Source organism: Alosa alosa, chromosome 1 (genome assembly GCF_017589495.1).
Source record: "Alosa alosa isolate M-15738 ecotype Scorff River chromosome 1, AALO_Geno_1.1, whole genome shotgun sequence".
Taxonomy (NCBI): Eukaryota; Metazoa; Chordata; class Actinopteri; order Clupeiformes; family Clupeidae; genus Alosa; species Alosa alosa.
In genome coordinates, this window is record NC_063189.1 from 20,708,637 (window position 1) to 20,731,729 (window position 23,093).

At 44.0% G+C, this 23,093-nt stretch overlaps 1 protein-coding gene across 1 annotated transcript in view; it reads left to right on the plus strand.

Moving 5' to 3' along the window:
* Positions 1 to 20,505, plus strand: part of creb3l3b (cAMP responsive element binding protein 3-like 3b) — a 30,339-nt gene extending 9,834 nt beyond the window's left edge. The window contains exons 6-10 of the mRNA XM_048264949.1: positions 2,201 to 2,307; positions 14,850 to 14,918; positions 15,120 to 15,204; positions 15,534 to 15,630; positions 19,753 to 20,505. Of these exons, the coding sequence (XP_048120906.1) occupies positions 2,201 to 2,307; positions 14,850 to 14,918; positions 15,120 to 15,204; positions 15,534 to 15,630; positions 19,753 to 20,069 (675 nt within the window). The 3' untranslated portion in view covers positions 20,070 to 20,505. The remainder of the gene's footprint in view (positions 1 to 2,200; positions 2,308 to 14,849; positions 14,919 to 15,119; positions 15,205 to 15,533; positions 15,631 to 19,752) is intronic.
* Positions 20,506 to 23,093: the final 2,588 nt, after the last annotated feature.

Here is a 23,093-nt window from a genome sequence, read left to right on the forward strand (position 1 = left end):
AGCCCAGTGAAGCCCGGCGTCTATGGGTTTTGCATGGTTTTTGATGGATCGTGTCGTCACAGCAATGTATTCTGGTGCGAAATCCACGATAAATGACCGGCAAAACCTTATTGCTGAACAAACTAGCCATGAAGATGAACATGTTTTCAGCATGTTGTAGTTGGAATAGTAGGCTAGAAGCTAATGTAATAGTGTTATTTGATGCGATTTTCCGTGATATTTTAGAGGCTGAGCTTGAATTAAACTTCTTTAGAATACAACTGATCAACCGTCTGCTTTCCCTTTTGAATGAAGTTCCATTGAATTTCCATTCCAAGTGATTGGACTATTTGAGGAGTGATATGAAAGATGTAGCCTAAATCAGAAGCACAAAACCGGTTGCCATTGACAGCGGTAATTATATGTTTGCAGCGGTAATTACATGAATTTATTCTACCATAGAACGTTGGGAAATCCCATTCAAGTCAATGGAGCATTCTACTACCATTGTGAAGAGGCGAGCCAAACGGTCCACAGAGGATGCAATCTGCTCTGCCCTCCACCCAGCCCTCACCCACCTGGAAAAAAGAGACTCATATGTGAGATTGCTGTTTATAGACTTCAGTTCTGCATTCAACACCATAATACCACAACAACTCATCTGCAAACTTGACAAACTGGGACTCGGTACCTACCTCTGCAACTGGCTACTGGACTTCCTCTGTCAGAGGCCTCAAGTGAATGCGTGTTGGCAACAATATCTCAAACAGCATCACACTGAGCCACGGGGCCCCAAGGCTGCGTGCTCAGTCCGCTGCTCTTCACCCTGCTGGCGCATGACTGCACTGCAACCTACAGCAACAACCACATAGTGAAATTTGCTGGCGACACAACTCTGGTGGGTCTCATCACCAAGAGCGTGAGACTCAATACAGGTTGGAGGTCGACCTTCTGACCGCGTGGTGCAGGGACAACAACCTCCTGCTGAGCGTCAGCAAGACCAAGGAGATTGTTGTTGACTTCCGTGGAGGTCACATCAACACCTGCCACTGACCATCGGCGGTGCTGTGGTGGAGAGAGTGAGCAGCACCAAATTCCGGGGGTGCACATCAGTGAAGACCTCTCCTGGACCACCAACACTGCATCACTGGCGAAAGCTCAGCGCCGCCTGTACTTCCTCGCGGAAACTCAGGCGAGCAAGTGCTCCACCAGCCATCATGACCACATTCTACCGAGGCACCATTGAGAGCATCCTCTCCAGCTGTATCGCTGTGTGGGGCGGAAGCTGCACTGAATACAACAGGAAAGCCCTGCAGCGCATAGTGAGCGCAGCTGGAAGGATTATTGGTGCTTCTCCCCTCCTGAAGGACATTTTACACCTCCACCTCACCCGCCGAAGGCCAAAATTGTGAGTGATGCAAGTCACCCGCTCACAATTTGTTTGATCTACTGACCTCTGGGAAGAGGTACAGAAGCCTGCGCTCCCACACCACCAGACTCACCAACAGCTTCATACACCAGGCTGTTAGGATCCTGAACTCTCTCCCCCCTCTCCCCCCTCCACCCTCAGCTACATAACATCCTGGACTTTTAGACCCAAAATGGCTGCCTTGCACTACTCCACTTGCACTACTCCCACTTGTACACTTGCACACTTGCAACTTGTTGTTGTTGTCCTGTTGTCCTGAACACTTCTGAACACACTTCTGCTGCTCTTACATAACTTGCACCACTATGCCACTTGCATACTTAGGTCAAACAAAACTACCTCAGCCATTTATTGGCCTGACTTTTGCACTATTATATTGACTGTCTACTGTATGCACAATTGCACAATTTCTACCAAATTTTGCTGCTCTTATTTCTTCATTGTATGTGCCTTCTTATTTTTTACTTTTTTATATTGTTTACTTGAATGTTATGTTTGTCTGTGGACCTAATTGGTAAAATATGTCTTGTCTCCACCGTGGGATAGTAGGAAACGAAATTTCGATCTCTTTGTATGTCTTGACATGTGAAGAAATTGACAATAAAGCAGACTTTGACTTTGAACTTTGAAGAGCCGTATAATAAGATGGTATAAGCTTGGATGTCTTTCACGTGTAGGAATGGAAACACACACACAAACACAAAGTAAGACTTTTTACCCAGTGTCATTCTTCTAACCTCTCTGTCTCTCTCTCTCCCTCTCTCTCATCGTGTGATGTGTGTTACTGTGCAGTATGAGGAGAAGATTCTTAAGAAGATCCGCAGAAAGATCCGGAACAAGCAGTCAGCACAGGAGAGCAGGAAGAAGAAGAAGGAATACATTGATGGTCTCGAAGAGAGGTAACACACAAACACGCGCGCGCACCAGGGGCAGAGGAGATATTTTGAAAGTGAGGGGGACCAAATTGTGAACACAAACCCATAGTGAGATTAGATTTCCAGATATCGGATCGCCACCTCTGGCCCACTTTCGACCATCATATTTTAAACTTGCCAGGGGCCGGTTCCCCGATAATGCTCACTCTTAGCGCGCTAAGAAGATTCAAAAGATATATCTTACCAAAGTTGTTTATGTTCCTAAGTGTGTTCCCCGAAGTGTCCCTTAGGAAGCTTCTTAACACGCTGCCTCTTACGTTCGACGTTACAAAGGCGCTGTCCCAAGTGATGGTGCTGAATAGTTGGCATCGATTGCTCAGGAATCAGTTTTCCACTTCACGCGAAGGTGCATGACGGCGTTAAGAAAGACAACCCGTTCTATGCAAATGAAACATTACTCAAATTATTCCAGTAACTTTTATTTTAACATAGTTTAAGTTATCAGTAAAATATAGACTATTAATTAAATTATCAAATTGTCAGTAATATGTTCCCACGATATGTTGTGACAGGTAGACTAACCGGGTAGGCCTATCTCTCGCTAATCATCCTCCCTCCTTATCCCGTTGTTGCAGCCCAAGCGGCGGTCATATAGGTTTAGTCAGATTTTTTTTTTTTTTTTTTTTTTTTTTTTCTCTTTTTTGCATGCCCAAATTTCCGTCAATGATTCCCGGGACACTGAAAGACCGGGGTACACGAAACTTGGTGGACATGTAACCCCACATGGATAGCATGGAACCATCATTTTTCGTTTTGATCTGTAGCCCCCACATGAATTGCACCCCGAAGGAGGGTAGGGCAGACACAGTTTTCTGTGAATATCTTGAAAACCATAGGGTTTAGGAGGACCATTTTTTTTTGTATGTTGATCTCAAGGGGCCATGTCAACCCATTCCATAACCACTCATTTTCATGTATAGCGCCACCTAGTTAAACACAAAAAAAAAAAATGAGGTGGTGTAATTGAAGGTATCTGTGACCTAACATAGTCAAAACTGCACGAAATTGGAAGTGTAGGATCATTATGACACCCTCTGTATGCACGCCAAGTTTTGTGGAATTCCGTTCATGGGGGGCCACACAATAAATTAATTTATGTTACTATACACCAACTGGCCTGTAGGTGGCCGGAGACAGTTTTCTGTGAACATCTCGAGAACCGTAGGGCCTAGGAGGTCCACCTTTTTGTATGTTGGTCTTAAGGGCATGTCAACCCATCCCATTACCACTTATTTCATGTATAGCGCCCACCCTAGTTAAAAAAAAAAAAAAGCAAAAATTAGGGTGTTTTCATCTCAATATCTCTGGCTGACAAGGTCAAAACTGCACGAAATTAAAAGTGTAGGATCATTATGACACCCTCTGAATGCATGCCAAGTTTTGTGTACTTTCGTTCATGGGGGCCTTACAATAAAATAATAATTTATGTGTACATTTAGTGACGCATACCAACAAGGATTCCCGGACACTGAAAGACCGGGTACACAAAACTTGGTGGGCATGTACCCCCACATGGATAGCATGGAACCGTCATTTTTTAGTTTTCATCTGCAGCCCCCGCTGGACTGGACCCCCGAAGGAGGGTAGGGCAGACACAGTTCTCTGTGAATCTTTTTATGGTATGTTGGTCTCAAGGGCCCACATCAACCTGGCTCATAATCACTCATTTGTGATTTGCCCCCCTGCCCGCCCGGTCAAAAATGAAAATGCAATATTATTCTGCTTTAATCGCCCCATCTTCAGTTAAGATGTTCAGAACTGCACCAAATTTTATGTGTATGATTGACCTGGCATTCTCTGGGGTCTGGGGTATGCCAAGTTTCGTAGAATTTCATCCATGGGGGCTAAAAAATTAGGTTATGTGTACATTTAGTGACTGTACACTCATTGGCCTGTAAATGGCGGTGCACACATATAAACATGCACACACACAGGCACCCACATACTATCGGTATTAGAACGGCCGATACATAATTACAAATTCAATAGGATCAAAAGAAAAGCCAAAATATTCATCATCATCATCATCATGGCTGCATTTTCAGTATTGGCGATAAGTAGTCGTTTGTCCACTAGATGGCGATCGTTGCAGTGAGGCGTAATTTTTTTGGAAGTTAAAAGTGGGTTGAAAAATAATGGACACTTCCTACAAGGACTGTAATTTACCGCATTTAACATCTAATAAGGACAGGGCGATGTTCACATGAAGTGTAAGTGAGGATGAAGTGAGGATGTTTATCGGACATGCTTGGTTTTACTGCAGGCACGCTTAATCTTGTAATATCAATAAGGACCTAGGTAATGTTACCGTTAAGCGTTGGTTGAGTGATGGAGGCCCATTTGATTGATTGCATTTGTAGAAAACTATAAATGCGGTTATACCAAACAAATTGATAGCAGCACTGGTTGTATCTTTCGACTGTCATTTATTGCACGCTACAAAATCATTCTGTGCAATGGAAGATTTTACCAACGTTACACGGGTCTGATACAGTTTTGCCTATACATGCGGAGACTGAGACGCCTGTTTATTTTGTTTTAAGTGCAGGGTGTGAGAGGGGAATCGATGTGCTTTGATTCCAGCTTGGTAGTTGTAGTCTGTGAAATTAAAAAGCACGTGTGTGTGAAGTATCCAAACAATGACACCTTAATTTCATTATGGCTGCTTTAGCAACACACCTTAAGCTACTGTGTAGTGGGTCCCATTTAGAAGTGGCTACTTCATTCACGCTTTCCTTGACTCATGGAACTGCGGAATGTTATTACAAACTTTTTTCCACGATATGGCAGTTTAAGTCCGCTTGATACTGTAAGTCGAAAAGCCATTGGTTTCCAAAGGAGATTTTATTTGTGTCGCCAGCATAGCCTATTGACAATTTATGTTGTAAATAGGCCTACCTTATAATCCTACCTGTAGCTTAGGGAAGCTAACAGCTTTCTATTAGGATCTAGTTTGTTAGTTACAGTTTTGTCATAACTCCCTAATGCATTTTTGCATTTAGAATAGCCAGAGCGTGTATATCTCAATCTGAAAATTAAACAATATCGGTGCCTATGGACTAGGCTGGGTGAACCCAGCCTGATCTGCCTCGCTATTTATTTTTTTGATTTCTTAAAAGATTGAGCTTGGTCTGATGAAAGCCAGACTAGCCATGGACCTCAGTTACACAATGCAAGGGAACATGAATCAGCCTATATTTGCACGAACAATAACGGACAAAAGCTCTTCAACTTTGGCCCGTTAAAATGTGTATGAACAGTCTAGGGGCGATTTCATCAAGGCCCATTTGACATGTCAGTTATTTGCACCACTGGTTAGATGTAAAACAGCATTTCGTTTCAGACTACTGTTACTTAATTTGTGCATTAACAATAACGTTTCAGACTACTGTTACTTAATTTGTGCATTGACAATAAAGTATTACATGAACTAAAGATGACTAAAATCTTATGTAGAAGAAGAAATATTCACAAAAAATCCATCCATCCAAAAATGACCTTTGTTTTTGATAGCTGTTGAAAACGGCATGGAACTGACAGAGATGTTTTTGTTTATAAATACATAAAAAGTAGCCTACAGGTGTAAGTGACCTTTCATCAATCCAGTTGCAATGGATGAACTGTGATGACCTGCCCTACTTGTGATTGTTTCGAGATTTTAAAGGTTTTATAACAATGCTACATCTTCTTTGGCTATTCTACAATCTATTCACCTTTTCAGCACAAGTAGGTTACTTTCTGTGCAGCCGCGACACACACACCTCAGGCATGCCAAACAAGCATACACAAAAAGTTTCAAGAGTGGGGATGGAGTAAAAGATGGAGACAAATTGAAGTGTGATTTATTTTCGCGGAATGGATGTACAGGACTGAGCGGCGGTCATATTTTGTACCGCTATGCGGTACATCTAGTTAGTATTAAAATGTCCATTACATAAAATCAACGTTGAGCCACAACATTGTCAACATACTCTACCATAGTTGACTTGCGCTGCGCTTATTTCTAAAGACTGCTGCACAGTGGCGGCGACTAGCGTCTTGAGCTCAAACAACGCTAAGAACGGGCTTACGAATGGTCCATACCAACCTTACGAACTTGTGACTTACAGAAGATATACTTAGCGTACGAACGTGTCGGGAATCGTGCCATAGCGTTGAGAGGTTAAGGAATAGGTTAAGAACTACTTAGCCATAAGAACGTTTTGGGGAACCAGCCCCAGAATATTAAGATAATACCATTGATTTTTTTCAAAATATTTTTTTATAAAATTACTGTAAAAATGGTCAAAACTGTGAGATGAGCACAACGCCAGATCAGCCCTCAGACCAGCTTCTTGCTATGTGCAATTCTACTTTTATTTATTTTTTTAGATTTATTTCACACTACTTGGGCCAATGGTAGAATACTCTAAAAGCAACATGATTGATATTGTAACGATTTGATAGCGACACAGACAGTTGTCCAATCAAAAGGTTTATTGGCTGAGAACGAGAGCAGGGACACACACCCAGAACACAATACACACGGGGCAGGTCAAGTACACACAAACGCGACACATACAGGGGTGGACGCAGCCCCCCACACAAAGAGGATCACACACGAGGAAGAACTAAAAGGGAAACATGTTACAACAAAGACGCTAACATTACACTCAAAACTAAGGAGAAATACAGACAAAAACCCCAAATGTTCGCTCCCGCATCCCAGCATGCCCTGCGTGGGAGAACGCTACGCAATGTCTTGTGCGCCGACGTTACACAGCTCCCCCAACAAGCCATTGCCGTCCTCGGCAATGACCACGAGGTAGCCTCATGCTAACGTCGGCACGCATCGCCCGCCACTCAGTCCAGTGCGACAGTACCGCCAACTCACGTGGGGTGCACGCCGCAGGAACTCACTCAACAGGGCGCCACGCTGCTAGCAATCCAGTACGGGCGTGCTAGCAACCACGTGGTCGTCCCCGCACATCAATAGCTCCCCCTCAGCAGCCGCCCTCAGGCTGCACTTTCCGCGGCGTGTCACCGTGGCACTCCTCCTCTCCTGGCGGGGCCCTAGGTGGCCTTTTCAACCGTTGACACTGTACCAAGCACCGGGGTTCGAGGGGGGTCAGATGTAGCTGTACCAACGCCCTCCCATCCCGGCCGATTCACCGACCAGGACAGACAGGCACCGACTCAAGAAAGCAACCGACCATGCTGAGCTCTCCGCTGCGGCTACCGCTCTTCGGCGTCCCTCCTCAGGTTTGCCTCCTCGCCCAGAGCAGCCCTGCTCTGCTCCCGCCCGCTTCCACTCCCTCGCCCAGCCTCCAGCCGGCGGCACCCAGACCCTGAGGGTGGCCATGCTAACAAACTCCACACAGCAAACTCTTTTTTTTTTTTTTTTTTTTTCAATGGTGCCGCCAACAGGCCAACTAGAACGGGCGCCCACACAGCACGGTGCCGCTAACATGCACCCAAAAGTTAACGTTCAGAGTGCCTTTCCGTCGAAGCTGCCCCACCGTCGTGAGTTCGCTGCCCCCAGTGGTTCCGCCAACCGTCCATCGCCCAGGAACCTCTTCCCCGGCCTTCTCTGCTCACGCTGTAGCCACCACCGCCAGCTCCAGCCTCCCGAGAGCGGGCGCAGAGTCACTGCTCCAGGCCAGCGCCGTTTCTCCCATGAACACTTCAGGCCCCTCTTCCGGCAAGATCTCCTCCCATGGCAGCAGGCAGGTCCAGACGACAACTCCTCTCCTTCGGCGGCAGTAACGGCAGAAGGCCTCAAGCTTTTTAGCAGCCCTTACAAGGGCTCTCTCTGGATACTCTTGCGTGGGCCTCCACCCAGTGGTGAGGTCTCCCGCTCCCAGCTTCTCTCGCTTAGTGGAGAAGGCCATGTTCGAAAGCTGCGAACGAGAGCAGGGACACACACCCAGAACACAATACACACGGGCAGGTCAAGTACACACACACCCTACACATACAGGGGTGGACGCAGCCCCCCACACAAAGAGGATCACACACGAGGGAGAACTAAAAGGGAAACATGTTACAACAAAGACGCTACACTCAACATTACACTCAAAACTAAGGAGAAATACAGACAAAAACCCCAAATGTTCGCTCCCGCATTCCAGCATGCCCTGCGTGGGAGAACGCTACGCAATGTCTTGTGCGCCGACGTTACAATATTTTATGAAGCCATGAATGAATCACCATGCCTATGATCCAAACATAGACTACATGATCACATAGCCTAGTTAGGCCTACAGTACCTAAATTGTCTGGTATAAACCAAATTAACTCTCCACTATGTGTTTGCAGTTAATATTTATGCAACGTTAGAACATGTTGGCTTAACAAGTTACCAGTCCAGAACACACAGAAAATTGCAACAGAAAGTTGCCTTTATAATCAACTACTATTTGTTCCAACAGCATTTAAACAAAGCATTTATAAAATTGAAAGAAGTAATAAAATACTGTTACTGTAACTGTACCACATTATCTCAAGCTACAAAGAGCTCCCCACGTCTGTGACAGGCAGACGTGACACCGCTAAATTCTCAGCTTGTTTATACCCCACACTGAACGCGTAAGAAAGGCCCATCACTGGAGTGTGGTAGCCTACTCTCTGGGATTTATGCACCAAGGTAACTGAAGTATCCAATTTGTGTCTTGAAATTATGTTTGAAATAAATGTCTTAGAACAAAAACGTTGGGTATAGACTTATTTTATAGTTAGGCTAGTGAAAACGAGTTGATCAGTAGGCTAGTTGAGTTTGTTATCAATAAACATAACAGATAATGTCATGTTGAGCAGGAGACTAGGCTACCATAAATCCTCAAATTATGCCCGGGATTGATTCTATTTATAGCCGGACAAATAAAGGCAGGCAGCCTACCCGTATTTGCCTATACCATACCAACAATTGCCATCAGTCCACCAGCACTAGAAGACATTGGTTCGATTTAAGTCAATGAAATAACATCTCTTCTTAATATTTTATTATATTGTTGGTTGGATTAATAAAGTCGTTTTCTTACCATGGGTCTCCAACACATGTTCTCAAGCTCATTGTCTTGCCGCCCCTTTCAAGCTAATTGCCAGAGGCTGAAGCCTACTACATTTAAACACAATTGTTGCGTGACTCAAGGCATTCCAGCCTACGAATTTAATAAAAAGTAGCCTACTAAATCATGCATAATTAAACAATAACTCAATTTAGGTTTCTTGGCTACGCAAAAAGGTTTCTATTACAGCACAACCCCTGAATGGCTGCCTTGTCTCGCAATAAACAGCGGTGGAAATCCCGACACTTTTTCAACTGCATGAAACGTAACAGTGAACCATCAAATATCTCCCAGATTTCAGTGCCCATCAGTCCCAACATTTAGCAATATAATCAAACAGTCCAAAAGTAAATTAAATCCCAAACCAAACTGAAAATGTTATGCTTTTGATAGCCTACCAGTATGCCGCTCCAAACGAAACGCATCTCTAATGATGGTTGTTAGTAGACAAACTGGCTTCAGATATCCAACAGAGTGAATATGAGATTGTGCAGTCTTACAGTACTGTAGATGGCTGTGGTTAGTGATGTGATGCTGTTAATGGGGAGTTTTACATAGTTAGCACAAACCCTATACACTCTAAAAAATGTTGGGTTAAAAATAACCCAAATATAACCCAGCCGCTGGTTAACTATTGGACCAACACCACATTGAGTTATCCTAACCCGATGGTCTGGGTACATTATTAAACCCAGCAGATTGGGTATGATTCTAACCCAAAACGCTGGGTTATATCAACACAACGTTAGTTAAATTGGCACAATAGACTGGGTAAAGGTAACCAATATGCTGGGTTATAACTATATAAATGTTGAGTAAAATTCACACAGTATATTGGGTATAGATTCAACCCAAACCACTGGGTTATATCAACAGAACTGCTAGTTAAAATTACCAGTTGTCGGGTTTTCTAAACCCAGTATTTGGGTTGCATTGAGAGAAAATGGGCAACAAATAGCCATGCAATGAAATAAAACAGTTCGACATAATTATTTATTTGAGAGTTTACTTTATTTTTGAATGGATAGCCTACTCTAAAAGCAGCATCAGCATGTGATAAGTTACTTCCATGAAGACAGCTAGATTCCACGGTCCATTTGGGGGTCAGCCCTGTCAATCAAAGAAAGAAAAAAGAGTAAATTAATCACTGCTATTCACAGAACTTTACAAAGACTTTCACGAACCATTATCAGTGAATGATGTTGACAAACATTAAAAATCCGGAGACAAAATATTAGCGCAACACACTTGGAAACCATGACCACCTCATGGACTTGTTTAACAGCAGACTGACAAAACATACGTTCAGTAATAACGTTAGTGGCAGTGATAGTTCTACCGTTAGCTAGCTTATGTTAACACATTCAGTTAGTTAAATTTAAGTTACATTACATTACATTTGGCTGACGCTTTTTAACCAAAGCGACTAACAACATGGTAAACAGTAAGTTTTAGAACAATTCTCACAATTTTAGGACAGTTTAAAAGAACATTAGAGTACAGTAAGAATAAGTCGCCGGTGAGCTGCTGTTTTAACAGTTACTTGTCAGTTTAAAACGGCTGGTGAGTGCTAGGATCAGTAAGACTTGTTGTAAGTGTTGCTATGAGAGTAGATGTTCTCTAAAGAGCTGGGTCTTCAGGAGTTTTTTGAAAGTGGAAAAGGATGTCCCTGCCCTTGTAGGAACTGGAAGTGTGTTCCACCAATGAGGAACAACAGATGAGAAAAAGTTTGGATTGGCTTGAGCGTACCGGTGGTAGAGCTAGACGTCGTTAGTCAGAGGAGGCGCAGCGGTCTGGAGGTAGTGTAAGTCTGTAAGAGGGCATTCAAGTAGGTGGGAGCAGAACCGAGACTACTTTGTAGGCAAGCGTTAGAGACTTGAATTTGATCACGGGCCGCCATAGGTAGCCAGTGTAGCTGGATGAGCAGCGGGTAACGTGCCCTTTGGGTTGGTTGTAGACCAGGCGCCGCCCGCGTTCTGGATCATCTGAAGTGGTTTCACTGCGCAGGCTGGGAGACCTGTCAGGAGGGGCATTGCAGTAGTCGAGTCATTGAGATGACTATTGCCTGAACCAGAAGTTGGGTAGCATCTTGAGTCAAGTAAGTCCTGATTTTCCATTATGTTGTAGAGTCAGAACGGCATGACCCGGGCGACTGAGGCAACATTATCTGAGAAGTTTAGTTGGTTGTCAAGAACAACTCCTAGATTTCTTGCAGTCCTGGTCGGTAAAACAGACAGGGAGTCAAATTTGATGTTGATGTCGTGGTGTATGGTAGGTTTAGCTGGGATGACCAGCAGTTCAGTCTTTGAGAGGTTCAGCTGGAGGTGGTGTGCCTTCATCCATGTAGCTATGTCTGAAAGGCAATCCGAGATCCGTGCTGAAACCAGGGGGTCGTCAGGTGGAAAAAAGGACAGATAGAGCTGTGTGTCGCCTGCATAGCAGTGGTATGAGAAGCCGTCTTGAGCGGATAATCTGTCCCAAGGAGGTGGTGTAGATAGCAAAGAGGAGGGGGCCCAGCACTGAGCCCTGGGGGACCCCTGTGGTGAGATGGTGAGGTAGGATTCAAACCAGGAGAGAGCAGAACCGGAGATTCCCATGTCAGCGAGTATAGAGAGAAGGATACGGTGATTAACCGTGTCAAAGGCAGCCGATAAGTCAAGCAGAATGAGTACTGATGACCGAGCGGTCGCCCTGGCTTCTTTTAAGGCTTCTGTTACAGACAGCAGAGCCGTTTCGGTAGAGTGGCAGCTTTTGAACCCAGACTGATTTGGATCCAGAAGGTTGTTCTGTGAAAGGAAGTCAGAGACCTGTTTGGAGACTGCTCGTTCAATGCCTTTGGATAGGAAAGGCAGTAGTGAGACAGGGCGGTAGTTCTCGACTTGAGCAGGGGTTGAGAGAAAGCTTTCTTAAGTAATCGGTGTTACCGGGCCATTTTGAACGCTGTTGGAAATGTGCCAGAGGTTAGCGAGGCATTGATCACATGTGTGATAGCTGGAGCGATGGTCGGGCTGATGGACTGAAGTAGGCTCGTAGGTATAGGGTCCAGCGAGCATGTGGTAGGGACGGCTGCATGTCAGGAGTCTGGACACTTCACTCTCGGAGAGAGGCGTGAATGCTGAAAAAAAGATGTTCCAGCAGTCCCTAGAGGTTGTAGGAGTCGCGGTATCTGAGTCAGATCGCGTTGAGTGGGCATGTAGAGAATTGACTGCTGATTGCCGCCACTTTGTTTGTAAAAAAATGAGGCGAGGGTATCTGCAGTAAGGCTGGATGGAGGAGGAGGCAGCTGAGGGTTGAGTAGCGATTTGAAGGTTGAGAAAAAGTTTTCAGTGTCTGTAGCGCTGTTGATTTTGTCATGGTAGAAAGCAGTCTTAGCAGCAGTGATGCTGGCTGAGAAGGAGGTCAGGAGTGTCTGGTAGTTTTTGAGGTCGTCAACTAGTTTGGATTTGTGCCATTTCCTCTCCAGCGGCTCTGAGTTTGGTGCGCCATGCATTGGAGGGTATCATTTAGCCATGGATGAGAATGTTTGGATCGAGCTGGCCTTGTGGTAAGAGGGCACAGCTCGTCTAGACACGAGGTCAGTGTGGAGCAGAGCGAGTCGGTGGCTTCATTTGGAAGTTGTCTGTAACATTAATGTTACCACCAAAAACCACCCAGTAAGTTACATGGCTATAATATGAAGCTACCCTGAATTAATTCATATGTTGTTTGGCATGATGATTACCGTACGTGTGAAGAGACTACTTCGACTGTATGCAGCACTACCACGAAGCATTTAATTAACGTTAGCATACCAACCGCCTGCTAACATTAACCCTAGCCAGCTGTTGGTATGCTAACTTTAGTTAAGCTGTAAAAGTTTGTTTTGTTTCTGTTCAGCAGTTCATACCCAGTGAACACAGAACTATGTTTTTAAGAGTCTGTCTTTGTGTAGATTTAACATTAACATGAGCAGTAATTGTAAGTTAATGTTAGCTATCGTTAGCTGGCTTGAATGACACAATTCTTAACCTGTTCTGCTAGGCTGAACGAAATTGGCAGGCAGAATATCCATTCATATCACGAAGGGTATCTGGGTGGACTTGTAAAATCCGTCTGAATAATAATAATAAAAAAGTTAAAAGCAGATACATACCTTCCAAAATCGCCTGATTTCCACTGCATGTTGACAGCTGCTGGACTGCATGGACGGTTGAAAGAATAACGATTTCCCCCGAACTCTCAAATAACTATGCAACTGTGTTAAAGTTACCCTGGTGCTGGGTAGTGTGCTCACGTCAGGTGGGGGAGAGGAGGGGCGCTGTCCTAAACTATCAACCCAACAAGCTGGGTTACAGAAAATAACCCAACATCAGTAAAAACAACCCCACACAATGACCCAACAGTTTCAACTCGTTTGTGCGAAAATAACCCAGCATTTTTTAGAGTGCAGGTTATTATTTATTTAGCGTACCTATAAGGCTTTTTTTCCTTATCAAAAGTGAGGGGGACGACGGCCGTCTCTTCAGCACTGCGGGGGACATATCCCCCACGTCCCCCGTGCCTCCTGCGCCCCTGGCGCGTACACACACATACACAAACACGCGCACACATACATACAAACAGATACATAAACAAATTTACTGAAAATCTGAATCTCTCTCTATCACACACACACACGTACAAACACCAACATATTTATGTACTCATGGGAGTGTCCGTGTGTGTATCCGTGTGTATCCGTGTGTGTTATAATGGAAACACTAAATCACAGAGGAACCAATTACCTTACTAGATGCCTCAATCTACAGCCCTGTACCGCGCACACACACACACACACACAGAAAAACAGTTATTATTTATTATATATGCAAACTTCCATATGTAAATCCTGTAATTCACTGCACCACACACACACACACACCTGACAGATATATACACGCACATACAGATTCACAACATTCAGTCACACTTTTTGCCTTAGACACATACTTGCCTGGACATACATTTACTACTGATGAACACACACACACCAGACACACACACAGTGTAATGTAATGTGAAGATAATATAGTTCACGAAAGGTGCCATTTTCAATGGAATAAAGAAGAAAGTAATAATGAAATTAATAAAATAAAGAACAGAGAAGAAAGTAATAAAGTTGAAATGTAATTCATAAGAGATAAAACCTTCATTCACACTCCTCAAAAACTAATTTACAGACGTGTTATAATGGGCTCTACAGTGCCACAGGGGTGTATATCGTACCGTGGATCGGTGGAGGGTGTGTGTGTGGATAAATGTGTATCTGTGTGGGAGTGTGTGTGTGTGTGGGTGCGCACGAGTTTGAGTTTGTGTGTATGTACAGTATGTGTGTGTGGGAGTGGAGTGTGCGTGGGTGCACATGTGTGTGTGTGTGTGTGTGTGTGTGTGTGTGTGAGTGCTGTATTGAATTGATTTCTGATTTTTTTTTTTCATGTGTAGGATGGCAGCCTGTAATGCACAGAATCAAGAGCTGCAGAGGAAAGTATTTCAGCTAGAGAAAAACAACACGTAAGTCACACATGAAAGCCAAAAACACTCACACACACGGTCTATAAATAAATATGCAAGCTTGTAAGGGATGCTTAATTGTGTGTGTGTGTGTGTGTGTGTGTGTATGTTCGGTGTGTGTGTATGTGTGTGTTTGTGGTGTGTGTGTGTGTTTGTGGTGTGTGTGTGTGTGTGTGTTTTTGGTGCGTGTGTGTGTTACAGCTCTCTGCTGGAACAGCTGCGGAGGCTGCAGAGTTTGGTCATGTCCAGCAGCAACAAACCAGCACAGACAGGAACTTGTATTCTGGTGAGACACCACACACATACACACACACAAACCTTGGTTCCTTTCTCCTCATCTCTCTCTGATCCCCTCTTCATTGCAAAAAGGTGGCTCTGCCATGAGCCTCTAGATATGTGTGTGTGTCTGTGTGTGTGTGTGTGTCTTATATGAGCCTGGTGTGTGTACATTAAAAAAATGTGGTTGTGTGCATGTGTGTCTTTGTGTGTTTAGAGCCTATAGTGTGTCTACATCTGTATGTCTCTGTGCTTAGCCTAGTGTGTGTGTAGATGATTCTAGGTGATAACCATGCATGTGTGTGTGTGTGCGTGTGTGTCTGTGTGTGCTTTCTACAGGTACTGCTGCTGTCCTTTTCGCTGATCCTCTTCCCCAGTCTGAAGCCCCTCTCACGCAGCCGGGTGGGAGACACAGCAGACATCAGCTCAGCCCGAGGTCAGCACACACACACACTCAAACACACACACACACACACACACTCACACACAAAATGCACACACTCACTCATCAAATACAGACACATGCACAAATTCTCTAACACAGACACAGAGGGCCAGATGTACTAACGCTTTTGCGCCCACTTCAGGCGTATTTGTTTTGCAACGTCCATGTAAAATCATTGCGAGGTATGTACAAACCAGGAGGTGGAAAGTAACGAATTACATTTACTCACATTACTGTATTGACTAGCTTTTTTGTGTATTTTTTAAGTACTTTTTAAAATCTGTAATTTTATTTTTACTTGATTACGTTTTGAGTGAGGTATTGTACTTCGCTACATCACAAATCCAATCCGTTACTGAGTAAAAAAAAAAAAAGTTAAGACTAACGAAAACCTAAAGGAAGGGGGAAAAAATTGAGCCCGGAACTACAGTGACAATGATCAGCATGTAGCGGCATGTAGCCTACCATAGGACATGAATCAAGCTGGCGCCAAGTCTTTCTAAAAGAGATGGAGATGGAGGCGGATCACGAGATAGGGTAGGCTACCTCAGATGACATGTGTAACCCAAGAAAGTGTATATTCCGCTCTTTCAATGGGTTGTCTCGGTTCGTTTTTAGCACTAACGATTGCAGAGATATTCAAGCAGTTTAACAGCATGGGATTCGTGTTTTAACGTTTGTGTTCGCCTTTAGAAAGAAGTTTATTAGCAGTTGTTTTCCCTCATTTTGATCGCTTTCTTTTTCCTGTTCTTGCCTTTGTTTTTTGTAACCCAACTTGGTTTTCTTGGAGAAAGACATTGCCAGTAGCACAACAATTAGCGGCCCCCTAGGCTACTAGCGATGCTCAACTACATAAACAAAAAGAGACCTTATGAATCGTTGTGCAGGCGGACTAAACCATTTTGCGCTTTAGCAAGGGAGAGTGTGAGTGACCTTAGACCAGGGGTATCAAACACATAAAGTAGGCCTAGTGGGCCGGATTTGTTGGAATGAGACCTCGTGAGGCGGGGCGTCATTCTCATGGTCATTATCATTTTTCTGCATGGGTATCAGAGTGTTATTTGATGATATCACAAATGCCTACTGCCCTTTTTCTCTTGAAATGCCCTACTTCCATGTTAGTTTTTCTGCTTCTTCCTTCCTGAGGATGGTTTGTAGTGCTAGATTTAATCAATTTATCATATTATAGAGATATTGCTTATTACACATTGTTGAAGACAACTGGATGTGAATATCTTTTTTCTAAATTTCCCTTCCTACCTAAAACATCTGGGGGGCCATATAAAACCTGCTGGCGGGCCTGATCTGATCCCGGGCCTTACATGTTTGACAGCCCTGCTTTTTTTCACTATTTTTTGTATACAGAAGTCAGTCAGTCAGACTTTACATTTCGTCTGACATTCATTTTGACATTTAATTTGTTAATGAAAATATTCAGGTAAAATAAAATATATTCCTTTTAAAGGGCCCTATCCTAAATTGGGGCCCTAGTAATCAGTCCCACTTTCCCCCCAGTCCGACGCCCTTGGATCTGCTGAACTCCTTTCCAACAGTTTCAGTTTCTCTCTGAAACTCAACATGGGCCTGCCTGCCTCAGCTGCCTGTGAGCAGCTTTTCAGTTGTGCTGGATTACTGTTCACTGCAAAGCGAGCAAGGAGGAGCGTGATTTTTCACATAGATCAACGTTTCCCAAGTTTCATCTAGTAGGCTGCTGTGGTACAAAAAACCCCCGACAACAATCGGTTTTACCTAGCTCGAGTTGCAGCAGCCAGCAGTTAAGGCAGAGGTAGGCAGCTTCTGGCCTACACTCTGGGGGCATGTTCGTGAGCTCCCATGTTCATGGCCCCAGAGTGTAGCGCTGTAGCTGCCTGGCTGCTTTAGCTCCTGGCTACAGCAACTTGAGCTAGGTAAAACCGAGATTGTTTTGGGGGATTTTTCGTACCCCCTCCAAAAAAAAAAAAGTAACTAAGTAACTTTTTACTTAAAGTACATTTTAAATGAACTACTTTTACTTTTACTTGGTGTACATTTTCAGATGGGTAATTTAACTTGTACTTGAGTAATATTTCATCAAAGTTTTGGTATTTTTACTTGAGTACAATATTTTAGTACTTTTTCCACCTCTGGTACAAACAGGCCGCAATGATGTAAAAAACGCAAACTACCTGTCGAGGGAGCTGAAAATGGCAAATAGCGTTTTCCGTGTCATGCATATGCATTCATGGGAGGATCCATGGGAAAGTGGGAGTTTAGCGTAAAAAGATGGGAGGGGAAGTGTAAAGAGCGCCTAATTATGTATTCCGCGGTATGTACAAAGACTGCTCCTGAAAGCGCACGTCTATTCTGCGCCTAAATACTTCTTCCTTGTAAAAGCAGGTGTTAATCCAAATTGCAGTTCAATAAGGGAACCTTTCAAAGACAACAGAATCGCTATTTAGAGTACCAGTTTTCTAAGTCTTTATAGGCTAGTATCAATAACCTTAACTTTCGTTGGCCTTTCGAATGTCTTACTTTCATTTTCACGTCATTCACTTGGGGCATCCGTGGCCTACTGGTTAGTGCTTCGGACTTGTAACCGGAGGGTTGCCGGTTTGAACCCCGACCAGTAGGCGCGGCTGAAGTGCCCTTGAGCAAGGCACCTAAACCCTCACTGCTCACCCAGAGCGCCGCTGTTGTTGCAGGCAGCTCACTGCGCCGGGATTAGTGTGTGCTTCACCTCACTGTGTGTTTCACTAATTCACGGATTGGGATAAATGCAGAGTCCAAATTTCCCTCACGGGATCAAAAGAGTATATATACTTAAACTTTCCTACTTGCTAGATTTGACCAATCTTCTATAGCCTACGTGCAAAAGTAGTTTGAGTAGAACTACTGATCTTCATTATCTCCCAGCTTGTTGACATCTTATCATGTAGGCTATGGTATTATTTCATGATCGCTAAACGTTTGATTCTTTTTAATGTTGTCATTAGTTAACTTCATTCAACTGCGCTTATGTAGGCTCTGCCGTTCAGTTGTGGACATTTGTAAATTGCATTTATGGGCGGAGAAAGACAGAGAAAGGCGCAGTTTACATTATGGATTCAAAGATTGATAAATACGACGGAAACTTCGTATTGGTCTGGCAGCGTTCGCAATCTGCGGTTTGTCCACGACGCTGATAAAGCTACGTTCGCAAATGTATGTACATCTGGCCCAGAGTGACTTACAGAAAGAGTAAGTCATTCAAGCTACAGTGCAGAGGAAACCTTAACTACAAATTGCTATTACTACACTATTACTAGAGAATAAGAGTGGCAACATTATAAATACTAGTTACTGTAAAGTGTGTAGAATTAGGTAGAGGAGGGAGGAAGATTGTAAGTGTGTGTTTTATGTGTGTTGCGTTGTTAGAAGTGTTAAAGGGGAACTTGGCAACTATTTCAACTTAATAAAACCGTTTAGAAATCATTTGGATGGTTAAATGACCTGTTCCGGTGAAAATGGTAACTTTCCCCGATCCCCCTAGCGTCCCCAATCGGAAAACCAACCTTGCAACTTTGGGACTACCGTCCCGGTAAGAGAAGTGAGAATCAAGAAAACTTGTTTTACCTTATTCACATTGTTCTGCCGAACTTATGCTAACCGTTTCGCTAGCTTGTAAACAAATCCATGCGCTTTATCGTTACATTTTCTCACAGTTTGAAATAGCATAATGCACAACTTCTCCAACAGAGGGAGAAATACAGTATAGCTAATCCTGCCAAGTTTCCCTTTAAGAGAGGAGGTAAGTGTGTGTTAGGTGTGTTGGGTTGTTAGAAGTGTTAAGAGACAAAGTATGCTTGGAAGAGTTTGGTCTTCAATAGTTTTTTGATGACAGAGAGTGACACCCCTGGTCTGGTGACATTTGACAGATCGTTCCACCATCGCGGGACCACAACTGAAAATAGTCTGATTGCCGTGTCGGACACACACACACACACACGCATGCACAGTCAAAAAGCACACACCTTTGCATTCAAAGGTATTCACATACACACACACTCCAACATGCACCCATACCAACAGCCACACACAGAAATGTCATATGACAGCAGCTGACCTTTACTCCTTTCTCTGTACTGTCCCCCACAGTCCACTCGCGGTCACTGCGCTCAGTGGTGGAGGTGCACGCCTTCTCCCCTCGGCACCCCCTGCAGGCCGACACAGGCGCTGCGACTGCCCTGTTGACCAAGCTGAAGCTTCCACTGCGTCCGGGCTACGCCGACATGGAGTTGAGCATGGCCGTGCCCCCCCCGGTACACAACCACAGTAGCCTGGAGCCCCCCCACCCTGACCACCTGCACCACCACGACCCCATCACTGGACGGGGGGCAGTAGGAGTTGAGGGTGCTCACACCTGGATGGCCCACCCTGATGCAGCCCTGCTTCGTCGCCGTGACGACCGATAAGCCGCTGATGCTGCTGCTGTTGATTGTTTTTTCTTTATTTGTTTGTTTGATTTTCTGATATTTGTTTGTGTTTGCATTGTTTGTGTGCCTGTACATGTTGATTGTGACTGGCCATGAGGCTTCTGTAAAGTTAAAGACAGGGAGCTTTCACACTGGAAGCATTTAGCTGATGATGCTCTGGTGATCAGTGACCTCTGACCTTTGAGCTGTGTGTCTCCACACTCATGCCTTCCTGTCCTGTGTGTGAGTGTTTTACTGATAGGGATCAGGCCAGTCAGTTCTCCTTTGGCTAGACAGACATTTCAGCAAAATTACTCCCTGTGTGTGGATTTGTATTATTTTATTACTTTATTTCTTATGAAATGACAAAGAACAAAAAGCTTATTGTAAGAGTGTAAAGAATACATTTGGTTAAAATTGTGAAAAGTAAAATCCATGTTGTGGTTGTTCTCATTTTTTTGACATCATCAAATCCTATTTGGCTGCAACACAGTCATACACTGGTTCCCATAAAATGCTTTAGATTGCAGCTGTCTCAGATGTGGATCTGACCCTGAGCTGGCCCTAGTTCTCCAGTATGGTAGATTAGAGAGAATGGCATGTAACAGACACACAGACACACCCACACACAGGGTAGGTCTAGTATGACACTCTCCATGGCCAGGATGTAATTGATTGATGATCTGAGATTGACTGATATCAATCTCTGTGTGTGTGTGCAAGTGAGTGAATGTGTATGTGTGCAATTGTTTGAGTGTGTGTGTGGGGGGCAAGGCATGTAGGTAGAAGGATAATTAACAGCTTCTCAGAGCCTCTAATCCACACTCAAACTCCTGCTGTCCAGAAAAGCGCCCATCGTGTAGAGTGAAACACTTCTCTCTCCCTCTCCTCATCACCCAGTTCTGTCAATCACTGTCACCAGCCAGCAGCGATAGTCTTGGCAACACTCATCAAGTCTATGGTATCGGTCTCAGTTGATTACTACTGTATTTATGTGCTGTAAGAAGAAATTGAAACCTTAAACATTTCAGTACATCGACTTTAGACAATGTACATGAAAGGAACACTCCAACTTACTGGGAAATAGTCTAACCCAAAGTTAGATAAGACGATACATACCCTTCTTTTCTCTTTGTGTGCAAAAACCCAGTCTGACAACATTAGCCTAGCCTAGCATAATTCACTTGGAAGTGGGTTAAACCAAATAGCCTGTAGCTAGCCTATAGCTAAAAGGGTGCGAGAGGATAACTGGTCTAATGAACTGGAATGATAGCTGGAACAAACTGGTCTTCAAAGTTTACACAGCAGCTGCATTGCCTGAGGTGTGTGTGTACTGTGTGCCTGGTGGGGATAACACACACACACAGTGCAAGAGGCTTTGAGAAGTCCAATGGCATTGAGAGACAGGCCATTTAAACTCCTAAAGTGAGAAGAAAGTCTGTGTCTCCCTGATGCTGCTGAAGCAGCAGAGTGGAGCAGAGCATATTACTTATTCATCACATCACCAGTCCTTAGATGGCCTGGCTGCTCCTGCTGCTGCTGCTGCTCAGCCATGGAGCCAAACTTCACACAGCAACTTAATTAGTCAGCGGGAGATACACTCAACAGCCAGATGGCCCTCAGTTAAACTAGTCATTCAAATAGCTTTCCGTTAAATTAGTCATTCAGATGGCCTTCTCAACTACTTCATCATCATCATCATCATTATCATTTAGACTAGTCATTCAGATGGCACTTCAGTTCAACTAGTCATTCAAATAGCCTTCAGTTAGGGTGACCAGATGAGATTGGCTGAAATTCGGGACGCTTTTTTTTTCGCGGGGGGTGGTGGTAGGCCTACAGCTAATTTTCAAACCTGTAACCTGTACCAAAACACATTTTTATTCAAACATCAAGTCTGCCTCAAAATACAACAGAGAAATCATGAACTCAAAATGTCATTGTGGGAAAAAAAAAGCAATGATCATGCGAACAGTGCAAATCAGACCTTTCAGAATAAGGATAATAGCCTAACGCTAATAACAAGCCTTGCCAAAATTATGGGTCATTAAGTAAGAATACAAAATAATTGTTAGCTTTAGTAGATTATGTTAAAACGACATGGACATTAGGCCGAACTTCCGACGTATTTTTTTTGCACACACGCTGGCTCTGCCTGCTGCGCTGCCTGCACATTCAATGTCCTCGGCTTTGCGAAATCAGTGCATATTCGCGCCTAATTATAGAACGTCAAAAAGAAACAAAGTAGCCGGGCTGCATCCAGACACTTAGCTGCCGTCGGGGGCTGCATGCAGTCGACTCAACCTCTCTACGGACAGTTTTTAATGTTTATCAGAAAATAACTACTCAGTATTCTGATTGAGTATAAGTTTCGGGACAATTAGGGCATGATTCGGGATTCGGGACATTTGGATATCGGGACTGTCCCGAATTTTTCGGGACGTCTGGTCACCCTACCTTCAGTTCAACTAGTCATTCAAATAGTCTTCTCAACTACAGTTAAACTTGTCATTCAGATAGCTGGATTAGTCATTCAGATCGACAAACAAACTAGTCATTAAGACTAGTGAACACACACACAAACACAAACACAATCTCTGTGATTGCCATACTCTTAGCTGTCCATCGTGTCCGATGATGGCTCTTGCTTCGGGAAAGGGGTGGGATAGGGGATTTAACACTGTTGACATTGGTGCCACTTCATGTGGCTGTGGAGGCTGATGGAATGGAATGGAAATCTATTTACAGTATTTGAAGCAGGGGCTATGCACACAATAACATTTATCCTGGGATCCAGGAAAATATGTCTTGGACCAGGTTGTAGCAGCAATTACTAATTTGCACCTGTAGTCCCTGGGCAAGTATAAAAAACATAAAATAAAATAACAGTAAAATAAACTAGATGTACCGCAGAGCGGTACAAAATATGACCGCCGCCCAGTCCAGCACATTTTTTCCACAAAAATAAATCACGCTGAAAGGCCTATATGATTCTAACTGTCTCACTAAATTGCATTATCCACA